Below are 14,389 nucleotides of genomic sequence, written 5' to 3'. Positions count from 1 at the left end.
GTCCAATAGCTCATCATAATGTACAATTCCACCTGCTTTGGAGATGGTACTGGGCCTGATTACCTTTTGAGCCCCATGTGCAGCTGCACAGGTTGTACCAATGGTGTGTCCACCCCTTCTTGGAAGCACATTGGGTGCCAACAAGCCAATCTGCTTTGGCCATTGATTTTTTTTGATTTTGATCAATACACATTGATTTTTTTTAACTCTGGCAAGGAAAAGTCTTGCCAAAGTCATGGTAAGTGACATAGGGCCAGGCATTTGGGGAAGGAACCATAAGGGGACCAAAGCAAAACCCTTTCTGAAGACTAAGGTATGATGATGGTTTAGTGTGCCCTTTGTTCTAGGGACAAAATGCATGGTAAAAATAGGTGCAGTTTTGCTCAGGTGTAAAAGGGTGTGGAGTTATAGTTAATAATTAGAGCCCAGGTAAGAATTGGCTAGACAAGGTTTTCATTTATCTGGGAAACTGCTAAAGAATTCCTTGACCCCCTCTTCAGGATCAATGATGAGCTAGGCTTCTTGAGCTTCAGAAACTGCTGTCTCTCTGGATCAAGATGCAGGAACAGGATTGAGCAGAAGGCGAAGTGCAAGCATCCGTGAAGTCAAAGAGGCGAAGTCACAGAGTGGTGATCACTCAAAAATACAAAGACGAAGCTGAAGCTGGTATGAGACCCCTTAACTTTTTGCCCCTATTCTTTTCTATTGGCATGCATGCCCTTTTCCATCCACTCCCTTTTTAACAGAGCTGACAATCAGGCTGTGGCCTGACTAGTAACCTGAGAAGAAAAAGGCAGAGATTTTTAGGCTAAAGTTTTTGGCCATGTGCCCACGATGCAGAAATGCTCCGGATTTTTTCCTGAGCGTTTCTGCATCTCCCTGGCAGCAAAAACGCATGCGGATTGTACATGCGTTTTTCCTGCCAGGGACATGCGGATGTGAAGCGTTCTTCACTAGCATTTCCGCATGCGGGTTGACAAGCACTTTCCAAGCGATTTTAGCATCACTTGGAAAGTGCTTGACAACTTGGTCACACTATATAAATCCATGCAACCGGCATGGATCTATATAGATTGACCAAAAGAATGGTAAAAAATAAAAAATAAATATATACTTAGCTTCTGATGGCCCCTGGAGTCCTTGTCTCTGCTTGCCGGCAGCTCGCGGTAGATTTAAGGACCTGCCGACGTCAGCGGTCGCGTGACCCGTCACATGACTAAATGACGTCAGCGTAGGTCCTTTAGTCTACCGCGAGCTGCCGGCAAGCAGAGACAAGGACACTGGGGGCCATCAGAAGGTAAGTATAATATTTATTTTTTATTTTATTCTTTTTTTTTACAGGTTCTATGGTACCCGGGTCTGGAGGAGAGTCTCCTCTTATCCAGACCCGGGTACCATCCGCACATTGAAACGCATGGATTCCGCATGTACAGATGCAGTGATGCGGATTCCATGCATTCCAATGCAAGTCAATGGTGGCGAAAACGCAGCGCTTCCGCAAAATAATTGGTAGTGCTACGTATTTTTCCGCAATGATAATGCAATTGATAAGAACATTTGTGAGCTTCAACATTTGACGATGCAGTAGCTATGGATGATGCAGTAGCTATTTGACGCCTCCCCATTACTAACCTGGGCTTGATGTCAGCTGGCATTATAAGCTGACATCAACCCCAGCCCTATTACCCCACTGCCACTGTGGCGCCCCTGAGGGTTCGGTCGCCACAGAGGTACTGCACCTCACCCAGAGGTGTGCTGTCTCCCTTCTCTCAGGTAAGGAGGGAGTGCTGCACGGATCTCCAACACCTACATCCAACACTACACTACCCCAGGCAAGCCGGAGGGGCAAGACGCAATGTAGTTGGTTGCTTGAGTAGGGACAGTTCAGAGGAACAGTATGGGAGCAGAGTCTCTGTAGGAGCTCTGCTCCACTACAAGGGCCTAGGACAGAGGCCCAGGAGGGGAGCAGGGAGTAAGTTCCGTTCTGCAGAAGGGATCCTAGGGGGGTACGGCGAGTGCAGGTGGCACGCGTACACCCCGAACCTGCCAAGTGTCAGGAGGATCTAGGCCGCAAGAAGGGGACCGGCCCCTGGCCCAGTCGTGCAGCTTCAGGCCTCAGCTGGAAAAACCGGAGGCTTCTGACTTCTATAGCCAGAAGCCAAACCCCAGCTCCAATCCTAGTAAGGTCAAGCAGGTCTGTGCAACTCCGACGGACAGGGGGGACCTCGCAGCACCCGAACAGGATTCACAGTGGGAAGCGCAGGGAAGGAGGGAGTAAGACCCAGCGTGAAGTCGGTCTAGAGAGGCACATAAGAAAGTGGGGTTCTGCCAGGTACACCTGAGCTGCCTGAGGAAGGACTGAACCCCTGCCCTGTGAACGCAGTGTGACGCGGGAGGCTTGCACCAGTACAGTGCACCTGTGGACTGTCTAAGAACTGTGAGTAAATCTTGGATGACTGCACTGAGCTGCCTCCGTTCCTTTCTTTCGCCGGTGCCATTTCCCTCCCTGCACTACAACGCCCAGCGCACCTCCATTTCTCTACACTGCCCTGAGGCCTGCTCCACCTGTGGGGAGCCGTTCCATCTCAAGCTGCCCTATCATCTGCCTCAGAGGACTGTCGCAGCGCTGGTGATCCTCACCAGACACCACAGGTGGCGTCACGACAAATCCCCTATAAATATCCCCTTTTTGTACTGACCGCCCTGGGTCACGGACCGGGCCAGCTACCGTGATCTCCCCCAAAGGCAGCCATAAGGCCGGTCTGCCGAGTGCCCTACGGCCCTGGGGGCGAGTCACCACCGCTACAGGGCAGTGGGAAGAGCGAGGCTTAGTGCCAGAATTGGCACATCCTATGGATGCGCCATTTCTGGGGCAGCTGAGGGCTAGTGTTTCTAGCCTGGGAGGGGGCCAATATTCATGGCACCCTTCCTGGGCTATTAATATCAGCCCCCAGCTGTCTGCCTAGCCTTTGCTAGCTATTAAAATACGGGGACCTCACGTCATTTTCTTTGGGGTCCCCCACTTTAATAGCTAGTAAAGGCTAGTAAAGGTAATACCCCCTTCCCAGGCTTCAAACATCTGCCCCAGCTGTCTGCTTAACTTCCGCTAGAGACTAAAATTACGGGGAACCCCACGCCAATTTTTTTTTAATAAATCCTTTATTTTAACGCTAAATGACAAGTACAGTAATCAACACTATCACTGTACTTATTATATATGTGACTGACATGTTTCTATCTATCTAATCTATGTGTGATGCTTTATTCTTTCGGTTCTAAATTGTCGGGTACCGATGTTATAACTGTATGCGGCTGATGAATTGCCGGCTTTTCATGTTTCACTGAGCACTGTTCCCATTGATTTGGGCAATCGTTGTAATGCCACAACCAACATGGCTGCGGCATTACAGTGAGTGGCAGGCAATCCCTGTATGTTGATTGGCGCTCTAAATAGCGCCAAACATGCAGGACGGGGACCAGAGCATCTGCCCGACCATCACGCAAGTACTCGGCGAGCTCCGAGCATCTCGAGTACTGAGATGCTCGGGCGAGTACTGAGCAGTGGCGAGCATGCTCGCTCATCACTATATACCAACACTAAGCATCAAGTACTTGTGAAGTGTAAAGGAAATTATACATGATTTTCTAATTATTTTAAAAATATAAATCTGAAAATTGTGAGGTACATTTGTATTCGGCCTCTTATAGTCTGATACACTAAATAAAATACTGAGTGACCAATTGCCTCCACCTGTGTGTAATTTATTCTCAGTATAAATACAGCTCTTCTGTGAAGGCCTCTGAGGTTTGTTTGTGAATATTAGGGATTAAACAGCATCATGAAAACCAAGGAACACACCAGAAAAGTCAGGGATAAAGTTGTGGAGAAGAGTAATACAGGTTTAGGTTTAAAAATAAATAACCCAACCTCTGAACATCTCATGGAAAACTGTTCAATTCATGATCCAAAAATGGAAGGGGTATGGTACTACTGCCAACCTACGAAGACATGGCCATCCACCTAAACTGCCAGCCCAAGCAAGGAGAGCACTAATCAGAGAAGCAGATAAGGGGCCCATGGTCACTCTGGAGGAGCTGCAGAGGTGTACAGCTAAGGTGGGAGAATCTGTCCACAGGAAAACTGTTGGTCGCATACACCACAAATCTGGGCTTAATGGAGGAGTGACAAAAAGAAAACCATTTGTGAAAGCAAGCCATAAGACGTCTTCAGTTTGCAAAAAGCCATGCATAGGACACAGCTAGCATATGGAAGAAGATGTTCTGTTCAGATGAGACCAAGCTAGAAGTTTTTGGGCTAAATGCAAAATGCTATGTGTGATGGAAAATGAACACTGCACCTCACCTTGAAAACACCATCTCCATCATCAGACATGGTGATGGCAGCATCATGCTGTGGGATGTTTTTTTCTGCAGATACAGGGAAGCTGGTGAGAGTTGATGGCAAGATGAATGAAGCTAAGTACAGGGCCATTCTAGAGGAAAACCTATTAGAGGCTGCAAAAGACTTGAGACTGGGGCGTAGGGTCAACTTCCAGCAGGACAACGACCCTGAATATACTGCCAAAGCTTCAATGGATGGTTTAGATCAAAGCATATTCATGTGTGTGAATGGCCCAATCACAGTGCAGACCTGAAGTCCATTGAGAATCTGTGGCAAGACTTGAAAATTGCTGTTCACAGATGCTTTCTATCCAATCAAACTGAGCTAGAGCTATTGTGTAAAGAAGAATTGGCAAAGATTTCAGCCTCTAAATGTGCAAAGACATACTCCAAAAGACTTGCAGCCATAATTGTAGCGAAAGGGAGTCCTATGAAGTATTGACTTAGAGGAGCTGAATACAAATGCACGTCACAATTTTCAGATTTATATTTTTAAAACAATTAGAAAACCATGTATCATTTCCTTTACACTTCACAATGAAGTTTGTGGGTGTAACATGAAAAAATGTGGAAAAGTTAAGAGGGTATGAATACTTTTTCAAGGCACTGTATATTGATCCAAAATTATAGTAACCAGGATCACATTGAAAACATTATATATAAACCAAAGCTTACGTTCTAGTTCAGGCACAGTGAGTGAAACTAAAAGATCCCTACAGTTTATATAAACTGTAGCATCGGCGTCTCTTCCTCCTGCAGGGCAATGACGCCGTTCCCCTCATCGCCACGGTCCTGGTCCGGCGTCTTCCTGCTCCCCTCCTGCCGCTGCTGTAGCATCCTCCCGGGTCCTGTGCTTAGGGCGCACGCGCGCGTGCTCCCTCCCTCTTAAAGGGGCCGCGCGCTGTCCTAAAGCATCCGCAGCCAATGGCCGGAGGACTTCCCCTATATAAGGCACCTCCTCCAAAATGGAGGTGCCTGTGCAAGGTTGTTATTTTGTGTGCTAACACTTTTCTCAGCCCTCAGGTCCCGCTGCCTGTCAGCCATGCCCGTCAGCCAGTCTATCAGCTGTGCCCGCCAGCCTGTCTTACCAGCCGTGGCCACCTGCTTGCACCCAGAGCACCTGTCTGGCTATCCGCCGTACCCGCCTGCTTGCCTACCCGGAGCACCTGTCTGGCTATCAGCCGTACCTGCCTGCTTATCTATCCGGATCACCCGCCAGCCTTCCTGCCGTGCTCATCCGCTGTATCTGTCAGCCTCAGCCATCTGACCCGTGGGAGTCACCTGCTCTCACACAAGATCGGTCCCAGAGTGGCACCTTGTTCACCAGCCCGGTCCCTCCTTGGTTCATGGAGTCGACTAAGCCGCCGTGTGACCTGGGTGGGTCCGAGTAGGCACTTAGTTGCGCCCCTCTGGTCCCTCCTTGCACCGAAGCACAGAGGTTCCACCAACCGGACCCGTAACATAAACTAATAAAATAATTAACAATTTAAAATATCAGTACATATACTGTACATATAAAAAAGTAGGGTAATCTATCTCAAAAAGGGGACACTGTGGGCCAAAAATGTAAAATGTAGCAACAGTATAAGTAATAAATATCTTATTACAAATAGCCAAACAATTCTACATTGATCCCACAGTGCATGACAATAAGGCTATAAGTATACCAAACAATAGCATAATAGGGAGTAAACCATAGTATGGTATTAGCAGAATATAAATAACATGTTACCTAATTAGCTGCTGTTCATGTCTGTTTCTTCCCAACACAATGCGCGTTTCACCCTGCTTTGTCAGGCAGCGTGTCAGAGAGGGGAAGTTATAACCATTTTATAGTTTCAAGTATCCAGTAAGGGGAAAGCAAGAGGATCATGTGAAAAACGAGTAAAATGCCTATCAGGTTAGAAGAGGCATGATGGTATGCAACCCATGATATGGTTGCGCATGTGATGTCCTTGTTTCCTCCTAAACAAGGGGACTTCCAGTTTCTGGCCAGGAAAACACATGCAAATTGCAATTACCTTAGATAAAACACTGGAGCACCTGCGCAACACAATGCCATGCTGTTGCAAGACCAGGAAGTGTGATGAATGCGCATGCGCTCAATGTGGGTCACAATAGTAAACGGAGACCAAATATAGAATATAGGATAAATTGAAAAAAGGAAACATATAGAATAAATAATTCAATTGATGGATATATACACCGATTCATTCCAAATAAAACATTATGGAAAATACAAGGCTGGACCGTACAATACAAGCAATTGTTACCATCCACCTTTCTTGTCCCCCCTATTTCGTCATAGATTGTAAATTTGCGAGCAGGACCCGCACTCCTCTTGGTATCTGTTCATTTATGTGATTATTGTTATTGTGCAATGTCTTTTATTGTCTGTACAAGTCCCCTCTAAAATGTAAAGTGCTGCGGAATATGGTGTCGCTATAGAAATAAAGTTATTATTATTGTTATATATGTATACTATAATTACCATATCAACATAGTCACTGCTGCAGCCATTTAACAAAGACTGGTGCTCTGCTGGATCAGGGTGAGAGTGAGTAAATGTTCAGCTTTTTATTTTATAAGCCTGTCACCCTATGGCGCTAGTCAAATTTTAAACAGGAAAACTCTTTTAAGGCATTAATAGCAAGGACAAGGTGACTAGACATAACGATGAAATGGTCCTACCTCATTCAAAGGAGTGTGTGGAGCCAAGCTGGATTTGTTCAGGCAGTAGAAAATCAAGGAAAAAAGTTGGGAAGTTTGTACTCTCAAGGGGAGTCATGAGTCATAAGAACATTGATTTTAAATGCACAGGGCTTAATGGTAAGACAGTGTGCACCTATCAATGTGGACATTTTTGACAATTCATTTGAAGAAACACTTGAAGAAGGCATGATTTAAGTATCTTGGGAAGTAAATCATCTGAGGTTTTGGTGGAAAAGTAGGGCTAACAGAATCATAACTCTTCAATCCATGAAAGGCATGGAAATTGTTTGATTTGTGACATTCTTGGAATGAGAGTGCAGTTGGCCAAAAAATGGTTGGAGAGGATATGACTGTTTGGTTGGTCCTAATATAAGCAGTTAAGAGCAGGTTTGGACAACCTGGCTGAAGATGGTGGTGGTGGTGGGGGGGGAGTGATTCATGCCAATTATGGCAGTAGGGTAGTGTTAGAAAAGAAGAGGAGTAGTTTAAGCCAAGATTGCAAAAATGATTTTTAGACCCAATCGCATGCATTTAATTAAGAACAAAAATTGTCCACAAAGGTGGAAAACTTCTTCAGGAATTGTATAAAATAGAACTCGAATAGTTTATGAGAATTACATTGTGAGTATAGGCGATGGAGAGTTTAGCATTTGCTTCTCGTATAATGTTCAACGTAGCAGCCTGGATCACTATAATAACAATTTTATAGAAAAACTTTGTGCCTCCACTTCCTCAGAATATAGGTATGATAATATTAAATTGAAATAGAGAAATTGCTGAACAACCATGTAGCAGAGTTCTTAACAAAAGAACAAAATACTTGTTTTGCTTCATGTAGATCAAACAACTAAAACTAAAAAAGGTGGAACTTGATGACATTTGTCTTTTTTAACCTGAGTAATGACTGTAACTATTTAACATAGATTTCCAGATTTTTTCCTTAAACACAGCCTCACTGCTATCGATGATTTGTGTCGGGTACTGCAGCAGCTCACTTTGATGAGTTATTAGATGCAATTTCAGACACAACCCAGAGACAGTAGTGGGCTGTCTCTGGAAAAAGTAGTATTTTTCTTATACTGAACAACCTCATCATTTTCTTATGGTTACAAGGTTTTAGTCTTCATTCAATTTTGATTCGTATTTTACCCTGTCTTCAATACTGCCTGTTTACTTTGTCCCATTTGACACGTAGCTTCTTATCAGGCTCAGATTTAACATCTCATCTTGAGTTAATTGTCCTTTATACCTAATGTCACCAATGCCAGTTCCGAATACCACCAGCATAACATGGTGTTATTTTCCCAGAATGCGCACACAGCACTTTTTTCACCAACAATAATAGATTGTAAGATTGCCTGGATTACACGGTGTTAAGTAAAGCCTGTGGTTGGAGACAAGGGTAAAGCTATACTCAGTCTAACCTTTGAGTTATCAAGCAGCCTGTGTGGGACAAATGGTTTTAATAAAATTCTATCCTTCCAGCTAAGAACACTGTCTGTGACCATGCGACCATTCAGTTACCGATAGGGAGGGAAAAGCGTGATTCCTATGTTTTCATACATTGCAGGAACTGTATGATCAACGTTATATTATTTCAAAACATGGTCGTTTTAACAAAAAGACTATTCATGACAATTACTGATTCCTGAGAATTCCATTGTGTTTCGTTAGGTAGTATATACAGTTCACTATCAAAATTGGTTCAGGTTCACTTATTATTTTATGTAAAAAGAAAAAACAATTTAAGACGAGTAATTTATTTGGCCAAAATCTGTAAACTTCATGACCAAACAAAAGTAAATTGCATCTGCCTTGGCTCGAATTAGAGGGTAAAACTGCATTAATACTGAAAGTGAACCAGCAATCTTATAAACGCCTTTCATAAATATTTTGTAGTGTAAACAGGCTGCTGATCATCTGATGAATGAGCAAAACGCTGATCCATTGGGTGAAATTATCTTTTGTGCTGAGCAACCTGTGTAAACAGGTCTAGCACTTTCAAGAACCATGGCAGCCTATGTGCACTGAACGATCCATTACAAATTTCTTAGTGCGCATCGTCTACTTTGGTCTGCCGGTGTTAACAGGCTATTAAACGACTGCCAGTTGGTAAAGGCTTGCCAACTGGCATCGGTTTCATGTAAATGAACCCTTAGAATGTTGGACTGTACCAGAAGGAATTCACCTTGATATCAATATCTCATTTTGATTTAATGTATTGGCAGATGAAATACAAAATTATGCTCACTGATCTTCTCAACAACCTTCTCAATAACAATGGGTAGATTTTACGAATAATGGCATAAGTATACATATAGTAGTTACCTGTAGCAACTACTCGACTTTTCCTTAACTTCTGCCTTGATAAATCTCTGGGTTGTCTTGAAAAATATTTAGATTTGAGAGTCCTCAGTGATTGATACCTTTTAATGGCTAACTGAAAAGATGGTAACAAATTGCAAGCTTTCGAGACTACTCAGGTCTCTTCATCAGGCTAGTATAACATAAAATCTGAAGAATCACATATTTATACCCGGCAAGACACAGAAATAAGGTTGTCTTGAAAATCTAGATTATCTATAGGTTCTTATTCAGAGTTATCTGTTACTGACTCCTGACTGTCAGAACAAAACTTTCCTGACCCTGCAGATTTTCTTTTTTTTCCAGTATTGCACATTGTTGGTATCAATGGCACCTCTACTAAAAGGGGTTTTCCACAGCACACATGTACTAATTCAAGAGTGGGAGGGGTCTTCAATTGTATGTAGAATTGCAGTAATTCCTAAAGGGGTTGTCCAGGTTTGGAATGAAAGTCTCCAGACACTCTACGTGACTGCAAACCTCTGAATCCTGATAGAGTGTGGTGTCCATGCTTCCAGGATTCTGCAGTGTTGCCGATGAGAGTGGGCAGTCGCGTGACTGAATTTATACGATTTGCATACATGCAGTGACATGCCCACTAGATGTGCTCGTCCTCTCTCAGTGCACTTCTACAGTGGCATGTAAAAGTCTTTTCAACTTCAGCTTTCTTACAGATGAAGTTATGTTTGCATCAAGAATTGAAATTACATTAAATCCATTCTTCCCTCTACCTGTGAAATGTTCTCCGTGTCATTGGCTGCAACACAACCCCCACCCCTTGCTTAATGGTTAGCGAAATGTTCTTTTCCTGAAATTCTGTGCCTTTTTTTCTCCACACATACCTTTGATCATTGTGGCCAAAGAGTTCTATTTTAACCTCATCGGTCCACAGGACTTGTTTCCAAGTTTCCAAAATACATCAGGCTTGTTTAGATGTTCCTTTGCATACTTCTGACGCTGATTTTTTTTGGTGAGGACGCAGGAGATGTTTTTTTTCTGATGACTCTTCTATGAAGGCCATATTTGTGCAGGTGTCTCTTAATAGCAGTACAATGTACTACAACTCCAGAGTCTGCTAAATCTTTCTGAAGTTCTTTTGCAGTCAAGCAGAGGTTCTGATTTGCCCCTCTAGGAATCATACGAGCAGCTCTCACTGAAATTTTGCTTGGTGTTCCAGACCTTATCTTGACCTCCACTGTTCCTGTTAATTGCCATTTCTTAATTACATTTCGAACTGAGGAAAAGGCAACTTGAAAACGCTTTGCTATCTTCTTATAGCCCTCTCCTGCTTTGTAGGCCACCACCATTTTTAATTTCAGAGTGCTAGGCAGCTGCTTAGAAGAACCCATGGCTACTGTTTTTTGGCACAAGATTAAAGGAGGCTGGGTTTTTATAAAGCTGGGAAATTTGCATCACCTGGCCTTTCCCAACCATGATTGTGAAAAAACCATAACCCAAACAGGCTAATTAACGTGCACCTGTCAGCAGGATTGTGCTCAGTAAACTACATACACTGTCAGGTGGGCAACATTACATGGATTAAAATGATACCTTGGTTGATGAAATCCGTCCTGTGGTTTTTGTGTAATCTTTACTTTCAGTTTAGAGATAATGATGTGCTCGTGCTTTGGGGCGGGCCTGTGGGCTGGGCTCTGCTTACATATTCATCTATATGCTCTTATGACAGGTCACTGTGCCTTCATTGACCTGCCTCCTATTTTACAAAATGCATCTAGTAGTGCGGGCCTAGGTAAAATAGGAGGCAGGTCAGTGAAGGCACAGTGAGCTGTCATGAGAGCATACAGATGAATATGTAAGCAGAGCACCAGATAGAGCCCACCCCACAGGTCCTGAAGCATGAGCATATCATTATCTCCAAACTGAAAGTAAAGATTATACAAGAACCACAGGATGGGTTTCATCAACCAAGGTATCATTTTAATCAGCGTGATGTTTTTAAAATGAAATAATGACAATACAGTATTTTTCGGACTATACGACGCACCGGACCATAAGACGCACCCCAAATTTTAGGGTGGAAGTGGAGGAATGCTGCGGGCCCTGGGTGGGAGAAGGGGGTGCCCCAGTAGCGGGGGGTTGCGGTGGTGGTCGAGCGGGATCGCAGGAAGCAGGGTCCCTCCCTCAGCAACCCGGCCGTGGGTCTCAGGAAAATGGCCACAGAATTCCCAGTCTGCACATTTTCCTGTAGATCACGGCTTCAGGAAGATGGCCGTGGCCGCTGGAAAGCAGCGCACGCCACTCTGCCTCATCGCCGATACCGGACACGTAGCATCTCACCGTTTCTGCTGCCACTGGGTTCCTGAGGGAGGGAACGGAGGGACCCTGCTTCCTGCGATCCCACTTCACCACTACCGCAACTCCCCGGTAAGCAACATTCGGACCATAAGACGCACCCCCCATTTTCCTTCCAAATTTGCCACTTTATTGAGAGCGGATGAACATGTCATCAAGTATGCAAATCGCAAGCTGTCAGGATTCAGAAGTCTGCAGTGAAATAGAATAACTGCAGACTTTCATCCCAAGAGCAAACAACCCCTTTAAGGTTATGTTCACATGCCCAGTAATCATTTGCTAAAATGGATCCAGCAGCAATCCATTGACAAAAAAGTTGTGCAGACACAACTTTTTTGTCAGGCTAAAAAAAAAATGATTTCAACTGGATTCGTTTTTTTAACTTTGAAGTCCATGGAAAACAGATCCGTTAAATAACCATTAGCTTTTCTCCCATTTGAAACTGATCCAGTAAAAAAAAATGGATCCTTTTCAAATGGAAGAAAAACGTATGGAAATTTAATGGATTACTTTTCCATGGACTTCAATGTTAAGAAAACAGATCCAGTTGAAATCAGTTTTTTGCCCATAAAACTTTTTTTCAACAGATTGCTGCCGATTCCATTTTAATGGATGACTACTGGACTACAGTACCCTACCTCCCACTGTATGAGAACTTTTATAAACTAATTGTGCTTGTACTGGAGTCTTAATTAAGTGTTGAAGTTTTAAAGCTTAAAGCTAGCATGACTAGTCAAAATGAATGGGACTATAGTCACATACGGTATGTATCCTGATGTGTATGAACCCTCTCTGTGCAGTGGGCCCCCCAATATACTGCACAGACAGTGGGGGAAATAGAGACTTGGGTGCCACTCCAATGTTTACATGCAGCAGTGCGATAGGAAGGGTAAATTGGAAGGGTCGCCGATGGGTTGTCATGACAGCCGGGCCGGGGATCAGCTGATGACCCCCATGCTTGTCATCAGGGAGCTTTGTTGAAACGCAACCTGTGGCTGGGCTTCAAAGGAGACTGAGATTTCTGCTACAGTATATATATATATATATATATATATATATATATATATATATATATAGCACAATTGTTTGGATGATCGCTTTTTCAGGTCCCCTAAGAGGGCTAACTAGATCAGTTAAAAATAAAAAAATATAAAAAAAATGAAAAAACTAAATCACCCACTTTCCTCCCAGTGAAAATAAAGATATTAAAAAATAATAAAAATACACATATTTGGTATTGCCGTGTTCAGAAAAGTCTGATGTATCAAAATATAAAAACAGTTAACCCGATTGGTAAACACCATAAACAGAAAAAATTCAGGAACGACAAAATTACGTTTTTTTTGGTCGCCGCAGTTCCCCAAAAAATGCTGTAACAAACTATCAAAAAGTCACATCGATCCCAAAATTGTACTAATAAAAATGTTGTCTCGCCCCAGCAAAAAAAAGGCCGTCACACTGCTCCATCGGCCAAAAAATAAAAATGTTACAGGTCTCGGAAAATGGAGACAGAACCTCAACATTTTTTTTTTGCAAACTTCTGATTTTTTTTCACCACTAAAGCAATAAAAAATATGAACACGTTTGGTATCGCCATAATCAGATTGATGAGGAGAGTCATATCACATGGTCATTTTTACTACAAAATGTACACTGTAAAAATTATTCCCAAAAAACATGTCAGAATTGTTGTTTTTTTTTACTTGGAATTTTTTTCCCGTTGTCTGTTATACTATGTGGTAAAATGAATGGTGTCATTCAAAAGTACAACTCGCCCCACAAAAAAACAAGCCCTCATGTGTCTATGTGGACTGAAAAATAAAATAGCTATGGCTCTGGGAGGAAGGGGAGGAAAAACGGAAATGCAAAAACGAAAATTGGCTGTGGTGTGAAGGGATTAAAGTCAATGGGCGTTCCTGAAGCAGTTAAGGTGAACATTCATTTGTAGATTTAGTGTTGCTTTAGGAGGAGAGTAGTATGATGGTGCTGCCAGTGCGCATTTTGCATCTTCTTTTCAGAAACTGCACAAAGTAGATATTGAAATACTATTTCATCTTCTTACCTGATGGAATGTCCAGACTAATGAGTGGTATCTTTATCTGCTTCATTGTTGCTAAAATTGTTGCCCATGGCTCTTTTAATTCTCCAGTGTCTTCTTCAACACCCAATACTGCATCCACCACAAAATTGTATGCATCATTGATTAACTGCACCTGAAATATAGAAGAAAATGTAGAGACTCTCACTACATCAAAACCTCTAGAGTGGTAGTAGTTCATAGCGATTCTTACGTTTTTTAAGGAGCATTCCGCCGTAAAAAGTGTTACAAAACACCATAAAGAATGATCATTTGAACAGCAATGTCAAAACGACTTGCTATCCATATGTTTAATCTTTTTTCTTTTAACTGATTCAGACTTCGAAGGCCCTGAAGCAACTAAAAGAAGAGACCTGACCATTGTTGGAATCCACGACTGTCTTATAAATGAAAAAACAAACTCTTCAAAAATGGCGCAAAAGAAGTCAAAAAAGATGTTTCACTAAATTTATTGAAACATTTTATGCTTCAAAAACTATGCAGGTATGCCAGCATCTAAAA

General features: G+C 42.9%; 1 protein-coding gene across 2 annotated transcripts in view; it reads right to left on the bottom strand.

Moving 5' to 3' along the window:
• The window catches only part of YJEFN3 (YjeF N-terminal domain containing 3), a 457,583-nt gene that overhangs the window by 39,275 nt on the left and 403,919 nt on the right, over positions 1-14,389 (bottom strand). For both annotated transcript variants that reach the window (XM_073661060.1, XM_073661059.1), the window contains one exon: positions 13,853-14,003. In XM_073661060.1, the coding sequence (XP_073517161.1) occupies positions 13,853-14,003 (151 nt within the window). The remainder of the gene's footprint in view (positions 1-13,852; positions 14,004-14,389) is intronic.

The sequence above is a fragment of the Phyllobates terribilis genome, unplaced genomic scaffold (genome assembly GCF_046119375.1).
Source record: "Phyllobates terribilis strain yellow unplaced genomic scaffold, ASM4611937v1 Scaffold_1__5_contigs__length_1240528914, whole genome shotgun sequence".
Lineage (NCBI taxonomy): Eukaryota > Metazoa > Chordata > Amphibia > Anura > Dendrobatidae > Phyllobates > Phyllobates terribilis.
Note: the sequence above shows the minus strand (reverse complement) of the source record. Positions and strands in the feature narration are given on the sequence as shown.